An 18030-nucleotide genomic window follows, 5' to 3' on the forward strand; every position below is an offset into this window, starting at 1 on the left:
GTTCCTGTAGTGTATGAATGGTGAGATAGTCCTGATGGGCCTGTGGCACCTTGCATGGTAGCCACTCCCATCAGTGTATGAATAACTGCATAATGACAAGAAGTGTGAAAAGCACTTTGAGTGGTCAGAAGACTAAAAAGGCGCAATGAAGGTACAGTCCATTTACCTTGAGGGGCTATCAGAGCAGGATTTATTGATAGTAACGATCTGTTCACGGTCAGAAATCTCTACTTGCATTGTGCTCATTTAATGTAAACATGGGATATGTAATGTTGGCTCTCAAAGGAAAAGCTGCAATTATCAACAACGTTCCTTTATCAATGTGCTTATCCTATTCAGGGCGCTGGAGCCGATCCCAGCTGTCATTGGGTGAAGAAGGGTTCACCTGGACAGGTGTCCAACCTCTCTCAGGGCTCACATAGAGAACACAACCACTCACATCTAGGGGCAGGTTAGAGTTGTCTGAATGTCTTTGGACTGTTGGAGGAACCTGGAGGGAACCCACACTGAAACGGGAAGAACATGCAAACTCCATAAGAAGGACCGCACACACTGTGAACCGCTGTGAGGCGAGAGGGTATCCTATTAAGGGTTGCAGGGGTGCTGGAGCTGATCCCAGCTGTCATTGGGCGAAGAAGGGTTCACCTGGACAGGTGTCCAACCTCTCTCAGGGCTCACATAGAGAACACAACCACTCACATCTCGGGGCAGGTTAGAGTTGTCTGAATGTCTTTGGACTGTTGGAGGAACCCCACGTTGACACGGTGAGAACATGCAAACTCCACAAAAAGGACCGCCCACACGGGGAACCAAACCCAGAACTCTCTCGCTGTGAGGCGGCAGTGCTACTACACTACACCACCGTGCAGCTTCATTACAACAACATGACAGGAGAAACTGAAACAGCATCAGAGCGGCTGCAGAGCACAACACTCAAAGAAATGAAGGGAAGTGAATAAAGTATCAGTGTCCTCAAAGATAAACATAAATCATGATGTTTAAAGAAGAAACTGTAAATGTGAATAATAGTGAACGCAGCATCAGTCAGAGCTGAAAGTGAAGCGTGTGCTCCTCATGTTTCATACTGCAGGACTGTATTATGTGAGCTCACAGTGTTTGACTACATGTGATCTGTGAGCTCAGAGAGACAGGAACTCATGAGGTCTGACTGGACTCACCTGCTGCTGCAGACGCCATGACGTCTCTCTGCTGAGAGCTTCAGAGAACAACTCCACGAAGACCAGTGCAGGTTCACCACCTGGAAGAAGAAGGGGAAATATTACTATATTATTATTAAAAGTCATTTATTAAAACCCAAAAGGACCCCACGGTGACACAGGTGTCACACATCCTTTAGGTGTCCATGAACAGCTTCATCCTTGATTATAACTCATGAAGTCACTAAGTGACGCCTACTGAACATCCTGGTGGGTCATGTGACAGGTCATGTGATGATGTGTTTCCAGAACAACCTTTTCAAGATGGCTGCTGCAGGTTGTGACAGATCTGCAGGAAATGTTGAATTTAAAAAGCTAGTTTTTTTGTTGTTAAAGGTGAAGATTTACCCGTTTAAGAATGCTTACTTAACATGTCCTTTAATGTATTGAACCTGCTGTGAGCACGTTACTTTAAACTATATAAAACATCAGGAATTTAACCTAAACATGTAAAAATAAAAACAGATTAAAACAGATGTAAACCCCAAAGAAGCATGTTATAATAATGTAATTATTAAAACAATTGTTTTACCATTAAAACAATGTGACATGCAACATTTGAAATATTTGACATTATCTTTTGAAAACGATGTCAGGAATGTGTTCTACGTCTTCTCTTTAGTCCGTTTTATTTCCTCAACATGTTCCTCGAAGTCAGGTTGTTCTGGGTTAAATGTCACTTTGCTCACTATGGTGACGTAACTCCTCCCCCTTTTCAGTGTAACTACTAGAATCTTAAATGTCGTCTTTAAACGTCACATCAACATCATACTTCTCTCATTGAGCTCTTGTGAAATAAATATTGACTCAACAATAAACTCAAAGTAGTAAAATATGTATTTAAAAACCTTTTGTTGCGTAACATGCATTGACTTCTGCCTCAAACTGCTTCACCTGCGCACCTGCACTCACTCACCTGTAAACACGACGGCCTTCATTAAAGTGAAGCGCCGTCTCTCAACATTAAACTCTCTAAAGGAAACGCCAGATTACCTTTAATGACGTCACACCGTCCTGCTTGTTCCCCATTTCAACAGATTCACAGTCCTTTAATAATAATAATAATAATAATAATAATAATAACGGTTTCATCACCACCTGAAGACATATTCTCTTGAGCAGCCTCCTAAAGTCCTGTAGCTCCATGCTAAAGAATAAACTAACAGCATATAGATCTACAATATGATCCATTCATATATTTACCTGATAATAAACTAACAGCATATTGAGCTACATTATGATCCATTCATATATTTACCTGATAATCAGCTGAAACGCTCCGGCGCTGCTGCAGACAACAGAAAGTGACAGTAGAAGTTTCAGGAGGGAAGAGAAGAATGTGACCCTTCAGGTTTCTGCTCTGACCCGACAAGAGACGACATGTTCTAGAAGATATAGATCATACATGTCATATGTCATCTATATCTCATATAGTATACATATAATCTATGTCTTATAGAACACGAACACTGAGACGACATCTCATGAACGTGAACAAGATGTATATAATAACTGTTTGGAGATTTTAATGATCATTCATGGAGTTTTTGTTCCTTTTTTATTAACATAATAAACATGAGAACATTTTGAGTGTCACAGGATAATTCTTCCCCCATCTTGTCTTTCATTAAAACATACAGGAAACAAAAGAGACCGATGTTGTGCGCTGGGACAGAAGGTTATAACATGGAGTTTGTGCAGTTCTGTTTTTGTAAAGGTTGATTTGAGTTGATGTTCATGCTGAACGTGCAACTTCTGAGTACGAGAGGACATATTGTAATGTTTAAACTTAACGAATACAAAAGTATTTAAATTAAAATGCATATTCTTCTGTAATGAAATGGAGTCTGTTACTAAATCACTAACATGACCAATTAATAAAGTATCTAACTTTTAATAATATAGAACTTTTTCCCCACTGGGGTTTGTTTCCATCAGGGTTTTCATTTATGTGACACGGCGCCATCTTGTGGAGGCTCTGCAAAACTGTCATATTTTAATCTGTTTTATCTTTCTGTAGTATTATTAAACACTGTCATGTTAAAATGCTCAACAGGAGTTCACTTCATCCCAATTACAAGCAATATAATCATAATGTATAGTTCATATTGACCCTTTACCTTTGATAGAGACATCTATGAATTACTGTTCTACTCGCTTTGTTTTAAACATAAAATGTAATAAATACAACCATATTTATTCACTTGCTAGCTGCTGCGGGCTTATTCTGGTTCTGGTTTTGGTTCTGGTTTTGGTTCGGGTCCTGGTTCAGATCTTGGCACTGGCCTTGGTTCTGGTCCTGATTCTGGTTCTGGTTCTGGCCCTGGTTCTGGTCCTGGTTCTTGTTCTGGTACTGGTTTGGGTTTTGGTTCTGGTCCTGGTTCTGGTCCTGATTCTGGTTCTGGTTCTGGTTCTGGTACTGGTGCTGGTGCTCATCCTGAACAATAAAAAAATAATAATAAAGGATGAATAATAAAAAATAAAGAATAAAGAACGAAGAATGAAGAATAAAAAATAAAAAATGAAGAATGAAGAATAAAAAATAAAGAATAAAGAATAAGCAATAAAGAATAAAGAATGAAGAATAAAGAATAAAGAATGAAGAATAAAGAATAAAGAACAAAGAATGAGGAATAAAGAATAAAGACTGTTTCAACACGACAGCAGAAAGAGCGGGAAAGTGAGAGCAGACAGGTGTCGCTCGTTTCATTTATCAACAATGTTGTAAACTGCAGCAGAGACACACACTGCAACATTGTTGCTGAATGAAACGACCTGCACCTGTCTGCTCTCACACACACACACGCACACACACACACACGCACGCACGCACGCACGCACGCACGCACGCACGCACGCACGCACGCACGCACACACACACACACACACACACACACACACACACACACACGCTAACGCACACTCACCCCCCTAGCCTCTCCTCCATAAGACCAAGACAGGAAGAAATAACTTTTTCCCAAAAGTTAAAAAAAAGTTGAAAATCAGGCTTTGTCCCACTAATCTAGAGTACCAGGGGTACGAGAGTTAGATAACCAGGGGTACCAGACCGGCTGTAAGATATCAAGACAAAACCTGAATTTGCATTATCTCTACAGTGTGCCACTTTCGCACGATTTATGAAACCCAGTTTTCATAAAAAGAGGAAACTCATCTCCTTACTCTATCTCTAAGGCTGAGCCCTACAGAGGAACCTCATCTCCTTACTCTATCTCTAAGGCTGAGCCCTACAGAGGAACCTCATCTCCTTACTCTATCTCTAAGGCTGAGCCCTACAGAGGAACCTCATCTCCTTACTCTATCTCTAAGGCTGAGCCCTACAGAGGAACCTCATCTCCTTACTCTATCTCTAAGGCTGAGCCCTACAGAGGAACCTCATCTCCTTACTCTATCTCTAAGGCTGAGCCCTACAGAGGAACCTCATCTCCTTACTCTATCTCTAAGGCTGAGCCCTACAGAGGAACCTCATCTCATTACTCTATCTCTAAGGCTGAGCCCTACAGAGGAAACGCATCTCCTAACCTCAATTTCAGTATTAAATTAATAAGCTATATGTTTCACTGTGTGGCTAGAACTGGGCTTATTTACTTATTAAGAGCCATTTAACCATCTATTGATTGAGAGATGTTAGATCCGGGAGATAAGACCCTTCAACAGGACGGGCTGATGAACCAGCTCTCCATTCAAAGGGTCCGGATCTTCGTAGAACTTTGTAGATCTGTTTAAGCTTGTGGTCGAGGAAACTCACCTGAATGTCTCACTGCCGTCCCTCCTGGTTGTCTCACTGCCGTCCTTCCTGGTTGTCTCACTGCCGTCCCTCCTGGTTGTCTCACTGCCGTCCCTCCTGGTTGTCTCACTGCCGTACTTCCTGGTTGTCTCACTGCTGTCCTTCCTGGTTGTCTCACTGCTTCCACTGACCGAGACCCTTTTGGCTGAATGCAGCTATCAGTCAGTTGACTGCAGCTTTCCTCTAAAGGACCTTGGCTCTTGCTGAGGTGCCAGGTTAGGTTTTAACAGCTAGGATTTAAGCTCTAAGGGTCTGTTCAGTGGACTAGGAACTAGAATAACTATTTAGAACTATATTGATGTTATGCACACAGTACTTAGCTTTTTACAACCATGAATACACTTCAATACTTTCTTCTGATAAACTCTCAGGACTACTTTTCTTTAAATGCAGATTATATATTTATTGCAGGATTATTAGCAGGGACATAGCAACAGCTCAATTATTCACTTCTTTGATTACATTACAGATTGATCATAACATACCCACATTCTAAATGACATCATTATTTACAACAGTTTAACACACACACATTATGACTTCAACAGGATACACTCTCTTTGTTAGTCAAAGAGGAACTTCATTATTTCACTTTAGTCACACAACCTGGTCCTTCCTGAAATGATCGCATGAGGAAAACATTTCAACAGTTTCCAACCGTGCATACAATAACGAAGAGCCTCATGCTTTGCCTTCTGTGTTGGTTTTCAACGTGATCACACAGGTAAGTGGCATATAACACACATCTCCCAAGCAATATATCAGGATGAGGACAGGAAGTCAGAAACACACATTAACGTAGTAAGATGCATAGTATGTAGACATAACTCATGTCTATATACAAAGGATTAGTGCAAAACAATTGGCATGATTAGTCCAAACAATCTCACTGGTGTGGCAGCATGTTCTCACACAGGGAGTTAAACCTCATTTCAAACGGAGTAGACGCTGAATCAGTACGTTGCTGCCCTCCAACATTGCTCATATCTGCGAATGTTGAGAGAAAACAACATTTATGTTTATCTTGTCAAAGAACTTTCTTGCTGGCCTCCATGGACACTGCTAAGCAAGTTCTTTAGCTCTTCAACAGTCCAATGCATTTATTTTTGGATGTTTGTGGGTTGAATTGATTATAATTGACATGATGTGGGAAAAGGGAAGAGGGCCAAGCAGCCTTGAAAGAGCCAGACAGCAGCTTTTAGATGATGTTCCACTTGCTTCAGTTGGGTGATCACAGGATGAAACACTTATTTTTGTATTTGTCTTTGAGTTTATTAATTTCTTCTTTTTGTTTTTTCTCCATGTTCTTTATTTGTTCTTTTAGACATTTGTCATCCCTCACTTGTTCTTCATGCCTTTTCTTCAGGTCCTGTATTTCCTCCATGTGCTTCTCCATCAGCGCTGTGAAGTCTTTGGTGTATTTCTGTCTGAACTCATTGAACTCTTCAGCTTGTTTTCTGGCCTCTTCTTTATATGTACTCTTCATTTCTTCCTCTTCCTTCTTGTAGTTTTCCTTCAGTTCTTTTCTCTCCTTCTCCTCCTGTTCTCTTCTTCTTCGATCTTCTTCTTTTCTTGTGATGTCATGTTTTTCTCTTTCTTCTCTGTATTCTTCAAGCAGCTTTCTAAGTTTAGTTTGCTCCTCAAGTTGTTTCTGTTCATCTTCTTGACGTCGTTTCTTCCGCCATTCTTTTCTTTCCTTCTTCCTGTATTCTCGTTGTTTTCTCATCTCTTCTCTACTTTGCTCTAACTCTCTGTCAATGGCTTCCTTTTCTTTTAATTCTGACTTTATCTTTTTCTCAATTTTTTTACAATTTTCTTTCCACTGTTGTTGTTCTTCTTCTTCCTTCCTTTTCCTCTTGTTGTCCTCCTCTTCTCTCTTTTCCTGTTCTTTTTTTCTCTTTTCACGCTCTTTGTATATGTTATCTTCCATTTCTTGAAGTTGTTTTGCTCTCTGTCGTCTCTCTTGTTTAATTTCAGCTGTTTGGTCTTCTATTCTTCTTTCCATTGCTTGTATTTTTTCCTCATGTGTTCGTTCAAGTTTCTCTTTCTGTTTCTGCATCTCTTCTTCCCTCTCCTTCAGTATTCTCTCCACTTCGTGTTTTATTGCTTCCTCTGCCTCTTTGAACATCTCATTGCTGTAACAGCTGCCGCCATTTTCCCTCACCATTATTTCAACCTTTGTCAGCAGCTCGCTGACCTGAGTATGATTCAGATCCTCATTGTTGAAAACATGGTGTCTGTCTCCACAGTCATGTATCAGGTTTTTGACGAAGTCATCACATTCTTCTTCAAGGTAACGCTCAAATGTTTGATTTTTCAGTTCGTCTCCTCTGGTGAATATGATGGTGATGAAATCTGCAGACTTCTTGCCAAAATATTTCTTGATGAGCTCCACAGAGTCTTTTTCTTCTTTTGTGAAGCGGCCGATCTGCAGCACCAGTAAGATCACATGAGGTCCAGGAGACAACAAGCTGATGCATTTCACAAGTTCCTCTTGAACGTCATCATTCGTCAGAGTCGTGTCAAACAAGCCGGGGGTGTCGACTATGACGACAGGCTGTCCATCAATCTGTCCTGTTGCTTTCTGACACAACTTGGTCACTGACTTTGAGCTGACTTTAGATTCAAAATGTTTTTGACCCAAAATGGTGTTTCCTGTTGCACTCTTCCCGCTGCCAGTCTTCCCAATCAGCAGCATCCTGAGACTCTCTCTGCTCTGATGTTCATCATCTGTTCCAATCTTACCTTTATGTTTTAGATCCATAAGTTCAGCTTTAAGTGTTGTGTTAATGTTTTCCTGGTTTACAACCTTCTCCATCAGAGACTTGGTGAACATCTTCATTGTGAAGCATCTGGATCCTTCAACTCTCATCTTTTCCACAGAATCCAACAGCTCTGGGATCTTCTGCTGGTCCTTGATGTTGAGGACAAAACATCTTCCTCCACAGCTCTGAATGAGCTCTTGGATGCCGTTATCTTTTTTCAGAAACGTAACGACAGCTGGAGCTTCAGGATCTGAGTCCACAGTGAACAGAATCATGATGAAGTCATTGACTGAAGAGCTGAAAGAGTTCTTGATGGTCTCTAACTCTCCCTTGTCTTCATCAGTGAGGGGACCCACAGGAAGGACCAGGATGAAGGCATGGACGCCCTCAGGGTCACAGAGGGAGATACACCTGAGGGATTCCTCCATCACTTCCTCCTGAGGTTTTCCACACAAGGCCGGCAGCTCCACCAGAGAAACCCGACGTCCACTCACCTCTCCCTGATGTTTAACACACTCTGGTGAGCTGGAGACTGAATGAAGCTCTGTCTGACCTAAAATGGCCTTGGCTGCTGAAGTCTTCTCTGCTCCTCTCCTCCCACAAAGAACCAGGTTTAAAGATGGCTTCATGTGGTCAGAGAAGGTGAGGAAGGTTCCTTTGGTTTCATGCACAATCTTCTCAATGTTCTGCATTAACTGTGTGTGGTCTTCTCTAAACATCCTGTAGTGTCGTCCTCCACAGTCTTGAAGGAGCTGACGAACACAACGTGTTGCACCCTCCTCATGTGTCAGGATGATCATTGAGTGTTGAAAAGCATCTTGATCAAACAAACTCAGGCTGAACTTCAGTTTCTTCATGTTCTCCTCAGTGAAGTCAGAAGGCTTCACTAGCAGCAGCAGAACATTTGGTCCTGGTGAACAAAGAGTCACACAGCTCTTCATCTCTTCTGATTGATTCCTCAGACAGTTTGAAGACGTCAGGAGTTTCCACCACTGTTACAGGATGTTCTCTCCACCGCCCACTGTGCTTGTTTGGGTTCATTTTGACATATTTAACCTCTATGCTTCCAATGATGAAATTGCACAGTGTTTTCTTTTTGTCCTCACTTTTTCCAAACATCACAATTCTGAGTTCAGATGCTATGAAATAACAAATATAATATTAGTTAGAAGATTCCAATGGATTCTCAACAATTCATTAATTTAACAAAGAGGGCTGCAGACATTAGTCATTGATTGTTTCTTAGGGTGTAAAGATAAATGTCCTCTCCACATTGAACAAATATGAACCATAATCCTCCATGATACAAAAACTTAAATTAGCATGACTGTAAATCTGTTAGTTTGCTCATGAAGGGTCCTTATCAGTCAGCAGCATTCACTGAGATTACCTTTTCCTTTTCCCACGACTAAAACCACAGATATCAAAATGCTGCATATTTCATATAAAGTACATCTGTGTTGTATTAGTGCTACTGTTTGTGCCTGCATAATAACATGTGATCTACTTACATTGGGGCAACTGGGTCATTTTACTGGGAACTTTCCCCGCTGTAAAAGACAGTCATGTCAAAGTAAGTAAAGTAAATATGAAGCTATTCATTATTCATGAACTGAATGACTGTGCTGTACTTACCAACAGATTTTAATGGATGAGATCTAGAACCGACTCCTTCTGCTTGTTTCAGACGTTCCCGATCAAGAGCCAAACCTGGTGCTGCATCTACAAATACATCACACACCAGATGCTCTCCATTGTTCTCTTTCACAACTTGACCCAAACGTGCTAACAGCTCTGCACGTTCAAGGTTCTTCTGGTTCAGGTTTCTGTATCTACACTTTCTGATCAGGTCCTTTAAGGGCTGGTCTTTGTCCATGAAGGCTGAACTCTCCTCTCTGGGTGTTGATATCAGTATCAATGAATGATCAAATGATTGATCACTGAAGAGGTCCAGGACTCTGCAGAGCTTCTCTTTGAGTTCTTCAGTGAAGTCTTCAGGCTGGAGAACCAGCAGGAACACATGAGGTCCAGGACCAGAGAGGTTCTTACAGGTTTCTACATGTCTTCTTAGTTTGTCTTCAGAGATGTTGGGCTGCAGCAGATCTGGAGTGTTGATGACAACTATCTGTTTCTCCTGTAACTCTCCTCTTCCTCTCACACAGTGATCTGGTTCTTCCTCAGTGAACACAGTCTCTCCCAGTATGAAGTTCCCCACTGAACTCCTCTCAGACCAGCTGTTCCCCAGCAGAACAACCCTCAGCTCAGACACTGAGGAGGAAACGCTGAGTTAGAAATACAATAAAACTAGATTCATAACCAAAGTCGACTTGTGGACTCGTCAGCATAGGGTTAGGGTTATCAACTTATCTTGAAATTGCACACTCACCACTGAGTTTGTAAATATAAAAATACATAAACTGGGACACTGTAACTACATGTTAATGAACAGATTCTGACTCAGATCAGTTTAACTCACTTAAAGGTGGCAGCCGTACAAGGCTGCTCCTCCGCTTCACAGGCTGCAGATCATCTGCGACTGAAGAAAACACAACATTGATTCATTCGCGTCTTGAATAAAAATATGTTTGTTGGAGTGTAATGTCATGTTGTACGGAATCAGTGTTTTGTTCAATATTAATTTTATGATATTATGTTATGAATGCACTTTGAGATCAAGCTATTGAAGTAATATAACATCTTGAATGTGTGATTTATCTCTGTGAACAACAAGTCCAAAGGTATGTTACTATGGAAACAATGGTTGTCCAGACTGATGAAGTCTGACTGAGCTCACCGGCTGCTGCAGTCGCCATGTCGTCACTCTGCTGGAAACCTCACACACCAAACCAACGGTGGAGTTTTAGAAACTGAAGAGAGGAGAACATAAAATGTCCAATTCATGAACAAAGACCACGGCAATAGTGATATGAGTTTACAGACGGTTCATTGCGAGATGGAACAAGAGGGTTGGATTAAGGAAGCGGAAAGGGGTCGAGGGATGAAGGGATGAGGAGATGTAGGGGAGCAGGAACAAGAAGGGTAGAGGGTGTTGGAGGGGTGCGATGAGAGACTGCTGGAGTCCGGTAGGTGGAGAGAACGACTGGGGGGGTGGAGACTGGTGAGCGGGGACCGTCTCTTCAGAAGCTCTGGCAGTAGACAAAAGTCCCAAAGAGAGAGCTTCATAAAGGAAAAGAAGAGTGCTGATGAACGTTTCTGAAGTTGTTAGAGATTAATCATGTTAGCATCTTAATGGTAGTGCTTACTGGAACCGTGTGGCCTCCTTGCCCATCTCTATGGCGAAAAGAGTCTCGCTGAGAAGATCGGTTGGCTGATGTCGAGCTTAAGTAGTCCGAAGGTTGGTATGGACTTAGGTACGAGTCTAGTCGGAGGGGGAACGTGTACTGTGTTGCTTGGTCTTGCTGCGTTTCAGGTGATAGACAATGATGTTGGGAGGATGGAGATGTCGGACGTGGTGGCACGTCGTAACGGATGGTGGACGGGGTGTGTAGCGGTACACTCTGGGCCAAAGAAAGCCGGCAAGAACATGAACTTTAATACTTTGTCCATAAGGCAAAAGCAAAAGCAAGGTCTTTGGCTACTGTGGTTCAGGGATAGAGTGGGTCATTCTCGGGTTGGGGGACGGGCAGTTGGATGCCCTGTTCCTCAGTCCACGGCAATGCATCCCTGGGCAAGACGGCCTACCCCGAGCTGCTCCTGTGGCTGCGTCATTTACCAGGAAGCCCTGTTGGAGCGGTCCGTGTGTCTGGGGTGGCCAGTGTCGAGGTGGGGGCGAATTGGCCAAAATTGGCTGAGGTGGGTGAGACATGAGAAGCAGAGAATGGAAAAGAACGCTGAGATGGAGGGATGAATGTGAATGGCTTGGTAGTGAAGTGTGGGGAAAATAAATGGCAAGGGGAGATGTCTCTGGTACAGAGGCCGCTTGAAGAGGGTGGGATACACCCGGTAGTGCTCCGGTTGGCTCTGAGAACGAGGGTGGTGTTTGTGCTGAGAGTCCATGAACAGTTTGTAAAGTTTGTCTTATTCATTAGACTGATGGCGTCGCGGTTTTCGGTCGAAAGACTGTCCACTCGGAAAAGAGGGATTTGTAGAGACTGTCGGAGCGTCGGAATGGTGAAAGAGGGTTGTGGTGAAGTACAGCTTGTAATTTACTTCGGGTATGCCTTGGATAGGCGTTTTAGGCAAAATACAGTTTTATTTTCAACCCTCAGACCAGAACATAGAAGAAAAACATGAGTAAACCTTCTGCTTGCTTTTTTAATTTGAACTCAGCCAAGAAAGAAACAAGAAATTCTGACAGATAATTAATATTAATTAATATAAGACAATATGTATTTTTGTCAAATATACACAAGGCCTGTAAAGACAAGTGACAAATTCTACGTAAATTTTTCATGAGTTCAATAGAATTAAACATAATTTGTTGTGTTCTCAAAGTCTTTTGGGTATTATCTAGCATAGCTAGCACTGATTCGTAGCAGAATTCACAGAGTTGATAGAAAAGTTATTGTGGTAATAACGGTGCTAAAACTTTGCATTGTAATTTTTATAGCTGTTGTAATGTTTATCAAACAGGTGATCTAACTTCTTCATTCACCTATAGACTGAACTCAAGACGCTTGGAATAATAAAAGGCATGAATACATTTCTCAATATCAATTACATTGGAAAACAACATTTTAAAGGAGATTTTTTCAAAATTCACCATAAATACAAAACAATATATGTTAGCACTTTATAATAACTACACACTATTTATCATTAATAAAGCATGAGTAAAGACCTCACTCATCATTTACAAAGCATTGTATGCAATTCCTAAACAGTTATAAATGTTTTATTCTTGATCATTAAGCTATTATGTGTTTCATGATTGTGTTTCATACTTTATAAATGATGGATTCCCCATGTGTAAATTAAGTATTAAGGACCTATAGATGATTAATAAGTTAATTTATAAAGTGTTACTGAATGACTTTGTGTGCGAACTAGCATTGCCTTACAAAACATCAAAGCTAACACAAGTCTCAGTTACATTTCAACAGAAAAGGGATAAAGAACATTAATATGATGGTGATGGGGCGATGCCCGTCAGTTTCAGAGTTTGTACGTATATTATTGATTAAGAGTATCTTGTCTGTCAGTATGCTAGCTGGCTAGCTGATGAGCTAGCCAGCTAGCATACTGACAGTCTCTAGAGGTCGTGAAACCAGCACGCTCTTTCTATCATTTACTAACACTTTATAAATTAACTTATTCGTCATCCATAGGTCCTTAATAATTCATTTACAGATGGGGACTCCATCAATTATAAAGTATAAAAAGCCAAGCTTATTTATCAAGAATAAAACTTTGATAACATTACATACTAATAAGTTACTAATGAGTGTTCCTGTTGAAACAATGCTTCATAATTGATGAATTAAGTGTTTACTCAGGCTTTAGGGCAGGAGGCAGTACTATATCGTCAATAATGTACAGGAAACGCAAACCCTTATATTTATTATAATAACCCTTTATTATAATGCTAAATAGTGTGTATAGTTAATATAAAGTGCTTCCCAATATATTTTAAAATATATTTCCGTGTCATCACTCACCTGAGGTATGTGTCGCTGCTGGAGGACGTTCTTTCATCATGGATTTTAAAAATATTTTTCAAGAAAAAAAAAATTATAATTCCACTCCGTTCAGGTGGTTACTACGGCAACAAACAGTGATGCTGTTCCAGCGAATCACCTGAACGGTCATCAGACACCTGAACATAAAAAACAATCAGATTTTACTCATCCGTGTGAGAACGTTGACTTCTTTACGACGACACACATGTGTTAGCTTGAACGTCTACTCCGGTTGCTTCTTCTCACCAGGTGAGATCCTCTTTGCTTCTTCACTAACTGCAGACTGAAGACGGACTCACCTGAGTGCACCTTTGCTCTGCTAGTGGGCTGAACAGCTGAGTTAATGTTTAACATAAAGATAAGAACCAGGACATGAACCCTGAGACAGATCAGTACCTTCCTTACAGTGCTGTCCTTGTCCTCCATGTTGTCAGCATTGTTCTTGGAGCATCGGCCTCAACAGTCTGTGAAGGTGTTAACTCCTTTAATGACCACATGAGAGTGAATATAATAACCTGGATTACACAGGGAGCAGGACTCCAATGCAGTCAGAGATGAAGCCGAGGAACGACGCAAAGTTATTTTAATGAACAGCAAAACTGTCCAAGAAAAAAACGAGAGAAGCAGTGGAGTCAAAAAATGTGTAAAAAAGTCTAAGAAGATCCAAAAAAGCAGACAGCAGAGAACATTCCTCCAGACATTGTTTGCCATGAGAACTGAATCACAATCCTGCAGTTTAACATCCTCCTGACAGCAGATGGGACCTTGTGGTTCCTTCTGAATCAGGTGGAACTTTAAGCTTTAAAGGACGACTATAAAAATGCCGGCGGTGCTCTGGCACCTGGAGCCCTGGAGACCGGGGAACAGGAATCCGGGTCACTGTGGGTTCAGGGCTTGGGGGAATGAGACTCCAGAGATTGGAGATCAGAGGAGAGGGAGCGACAGGAGAATTAAAGGGTCGCTGCAGCTCGGAGGCGGCAGAGGAAAGCAGACCGGCCTCACTGAGGTGAAGCAGAGGGAAGAAGACTGAACTCTGCTTTAAGGAGTTTTACTCTCAGACGTCAGATCGTTAGTCGCTCAGCGTGGACAGTTTGGTCTGACACTTGGTGCTGGTGAAGCTGCAGCTGGCCCAGTTTAAAACAGATTGATAGCAGTTTATCTCTGGGCTTCTTTCCAACTTTCCACATTCAGATAAACTGCTCAAGGATCTAAAGGTCATAAAACATGAGGATGTTTCTGTAAACTGAGACCTGGAAGCAGGAGACATCTTGTTGCTCCTCATGCATTTGTTTTAAACTCGTTCTGAAACCTTTCAGCACTTCAGTCTCTGTCTGTGCATCATAATCAATCCTCAGATTGATGGATCATAACGTTCCACTTTCCCTCTGTGATCTAAACTCCTTCAAGGTTTTTTAAGTGTGATTTCACAAGTGAATCCTTTCAGGAGGAATTAAGCTCAGACAAAGACTGTGTTGTGTGTAAATATTATAATTAGGATTTATGTAGTGATGATAACGATTCAAAAGGATCTACCATCGCAGAGTCGCATTGCATAAAACATGTTTATAAAAGTTGGGCCTGTGCACAAACATCAGGGTTCAGTTCAAAGGTCACAGATCCTGTTAGACAACTTCAGCAGCCAATCACAGCAGGAAGAGGCTTCTTCCTGCTGCGCCGCATGACCCTGAAGGGAATGATATGATCACAACAGGATTCATATCTGAGGTCGTTCCTCTGAACAGAAATCAGAAGCGCTCACGTAGAACGGCGCCTCTAGTGGCAGCAAACATGTTTCATTGTTTTATTGTTCATTTAAGTTGAACTTTTTCTGTCACGCCCAACAAAATTGTGACACACACACTCACACACACACGTGCACTCACACACCCTTATACTCACACACTCTCTGGTATTCATGAGCCGCGGGCGGAGCAGCTGTTGCATGCTGGGACATTTCTGGTTCTTAATTATCAGGAAACATTTGGTTTTGTTTTTCTCTTCCAACAAAACGACAGTAAAGATTTTCACTGTTTGAGTTCAAAGGTTTTTAGTAAAAAAGTGTTTTTATCAATTTTAAATGTTCATTTATGCATTAATGTATAAAGAATTGTTGTTTATTTATGCAATCAAGACTTTGAGCTGCTTGAGCCCGTATAAGGGATTGTTGTTGTTTATTTGTAGATTATGTGTTTACCAGAAGAAAGTCACATGAAGTGATGTTTCCTGTTCGTTGACGTGTTATTGTTTACTAAAGCTGTTCATTGATGTGTTATTGTTTACTAGAGCTGTTCATTGATGTGTTATTGTTTACTAAAGCTGTTCATTGATGTGTTATTGTTTACTAGAGCTGTTCATTGATGTGTTATTGTTTACTAAAGCTGTTCATTGATGTGTTATTGTTTACTAGAGCTGTTCATTGATGTGTTATTGTTTACTAGAGCTGTTCATTGATGTGTTATTGTTTACTAAAGCTGTTCATTGACATGTTATTGTGTCTGTCTGCCTCATCAAGATGAGCTTTAATCATAAACCAGACAATAATAATAAATTCATAAACAATCAGCAGATTAATCAACGACGTGTCACAGACATCGTTTCCTCTTTTGAGTCCCGCCCACAAAGCCTCTGATTGGCTCGTGAGTTTTCCACCTTCAAGAAGAAAAAAATCACAAAGATGTTCAATGAGAGGCTGTGAGTTCAGGTCAGAGGTCAGACTCTACACACACACACACACACACACGCACACGCACACACACACACACACACGCACACACGCACACACGCACACACGCACACACGCACGCACACACACACCCCTTGAGGCCCGTGCGTGTGTGTCGTGCCTCTCTGGTTAACAGATCCAGATGTTTCCTTGAAGATCTGAAGCTTCAGAGTCCTGGACCATGTGGAGTTTATGATCTCCCTGCAGGGGGTCACATCTCTGCATCTGGGGCAGGAGGCCCGCATGCCTGCAGCGAGGGGGGGATGAGAGGGAGGGGGACGACGGGCGTCTGCATGTCTGCCGTCAGGACGGACACATAAATACCTCGACGTCCAGACGCTGCATTCACTGTCACACCGTGAAGACGACAACATGGACCCACTGAGGCTGCTCGCCTTCAGCCGTGAGTACGGAGAGATGATGGAGAGAGAGAGAGATGATGGAGAGATGATGGAGAGAGAGAGAGATGATGGAGAGATGATGGAGAGAGAGATGATGGAGAGAGAGAGAGATGATGGAGAGAGAGATGATGGAGAGAGAGAGAGATGATGGAGAGAGAGAGAGATGATGGAGAGATGATGGAGAGAGAGAGAGATGATGGAGAGATGATGGAGAGAGAGATGATGGAGAGAGAGAGAGATGATGGAGAGAGAGATGATGGAGAGAGAGATGATGGAGAGAGAGAGAGATGATGGAGAGAGAGATGGATGGATAGATAGATAAATAGTGTGACTGTTATTTATGAAGCCGTTGACCTGAAGGTCACATGACTTGTGTTGTGTTTTCAGTGCTCGCTGCAACTTCCTGCTTCACTCGTGCTGCTGGTACGTTTCTATTTATTCAACTGTAATCTTTATTAGCGTGTTTACAGCATGATGATGATGATGATGGTGATGGTGATGGTGATGATGATGGTGATGGTGGTGTTTTGACAGAGGGAGAGGTCATCTACGCCTGCTTCAATGAGACCGCTGTGATGTCCTGCGGTGAGAAAACACTCGTCTTCTCTTTGAAGAACACGACTTAAAGCAACAGTTCAAATTCCTGTTTGTTTACAGAAAGTTTCCAAGGTCATGTCGTGACCTTCAGAGGAGCCGCTGCATTTAGTTCTGACTGGACGGAGCCAGGCTAGCTTTTCCCCTCTGTTTCCAGTCTTTGTGCTAAGCTAAGCTAAGCTAAACCAGCTGCTGAACGGAAGGAACCCAAAATGAGTTCTAATACTTGTGTTATTATATATAAAATTCATAAAAATGTAGAATTTCTTGGCAAAAAAAATAAATATTTGCAAAACAATTATTTTATGGCAAAACATTGGCCTATTTGGTCATGCTGGGTACTGAAATGTTCAACAGCTTCCGCACGCGCTGTATGACGAGGTTTTATGAATGTGGGCCGAGCAGGAAGGCTCCATGACGTTTAGTAACGGAACGTTTTAGTGAAACTTCACGATCGCCACGGGCAAGTTACGCCGTTTAACTAATTAATTATACTTAACAGTTACTTTAAAAAATAACCAGGTAGATATCTTCTCACAACGGTTGCGGTATTGTAGCAAATTAAATGAAGTTAAACATCCATGTGGTTGCAGAGATAATTAAGGAAACAATTAAAAAAACCTGTCGTCCAAGAAGAGGCGCTGAGCTCGGTGCTTCTGAGGTTTTACACTTCCTGTCTCATGGAACCTCGGAGTGGACGAGTTGACCTTTGAACCCAGAAGCTTCCTCTCTCCTCTCTCCTCTGTCCTCTCTCCTCTCCTGCAGACGTGGACGCCAAGATCAAGCTGGAGCACATCCTGTACAAGGTGGGCGTGGGCACGAGGTGCGGCGAGGGGAAGCGATACCCGGACGACGGGCCCGACACCTTCTGCTCCTTCCCCTGGGCC

The 18030-nt window shown here is 41.9% G+C and overlaps 3 protein-coding genes across 3 annotated transcripts in view; 1 reads left to right on the forward strand and 2 right to left on the reverse strand.

Annotated features, from left to right (window-relative positions):
* Positions 1-5706: 5706 nt before the first annotated feature.
* On the reverse strand, positions 5707-10600 carry LOC137804850 (GTPase IMAP family member 5-like). Its single transcript, XM_068604277.1, has 4 exons — positions 10582-10600; positions 9423-10055; positions 9299-9337; positions 5707-6009 (listed from the first exon to the last, which is right to left on the reverse strand). Exons 1-4 carry the CDS (start codon positions 10598-10600, stop codon positions 5909-5911), a joined length of 792 nt encoding a protein of 263 aa, XP_068460378.1. The 3' UTR covers positions 5707-5908.
* LOC137804856 (GTPase IMAP family member 8-like) lies at positions 6149-8915 on the reverse strand. Its single transcript, XM_068604283.1, has one exon. The coding sequence runs from the start codon at positions 8726-8728 to the stop codon at positions 6254-6256; it is 2475 nt and encodes an 824-aa protein (XP_068460384.1). The 5' UTR covers positions 8729-8915; the 3' UTR covers positions 6149-6253.
* Positions 10601-16429: 5829 nt separating the features above from the next.
* The window catches only part of LOC137804857 (protein eva-1-like), a 2684-nt gene continuing 1083 nt past the window's right edge, over positions 16430-18030 (forward strand). The window contains exons 1-4 of the mRNA XM_068604284.1: positions 16430-16551; positions 16937-16972; positions 17084-17134; positions 17909-18030. The exon at positions 17909-18030 is cut by the window's right edge and continues 20 nt beyond it. Coding sequence (XP_068460385.1) covers positions 16521-16551; positions 16937-16972; positions 17084-17134; positions 17909-18030 — 240 coding nt within the window. The 5' untranslated portion in view covers positions 16430-16520. The remainder of the gene's footprint in view (positions 16552-16936; positions 16973-17083; positions 17135-17908) is intronic.

The sequence above is a fragment of the Clinocottus analis genome, unplaced genomic scaffold, assembly GCF_023055335.1.
Source record: "Clinocottus analis isolate CAN_PGR_092001 unplaced genomic scaffold, fCliAna1.0.p SCAF_67, whole genome shotgun sequence".
Taxonomy (NCBI): Eukaryota; Metazoa; Chordata; class Actinopteri; order Perciformes; family Cottidae; genus Clinocottus; species Clinocottus analis.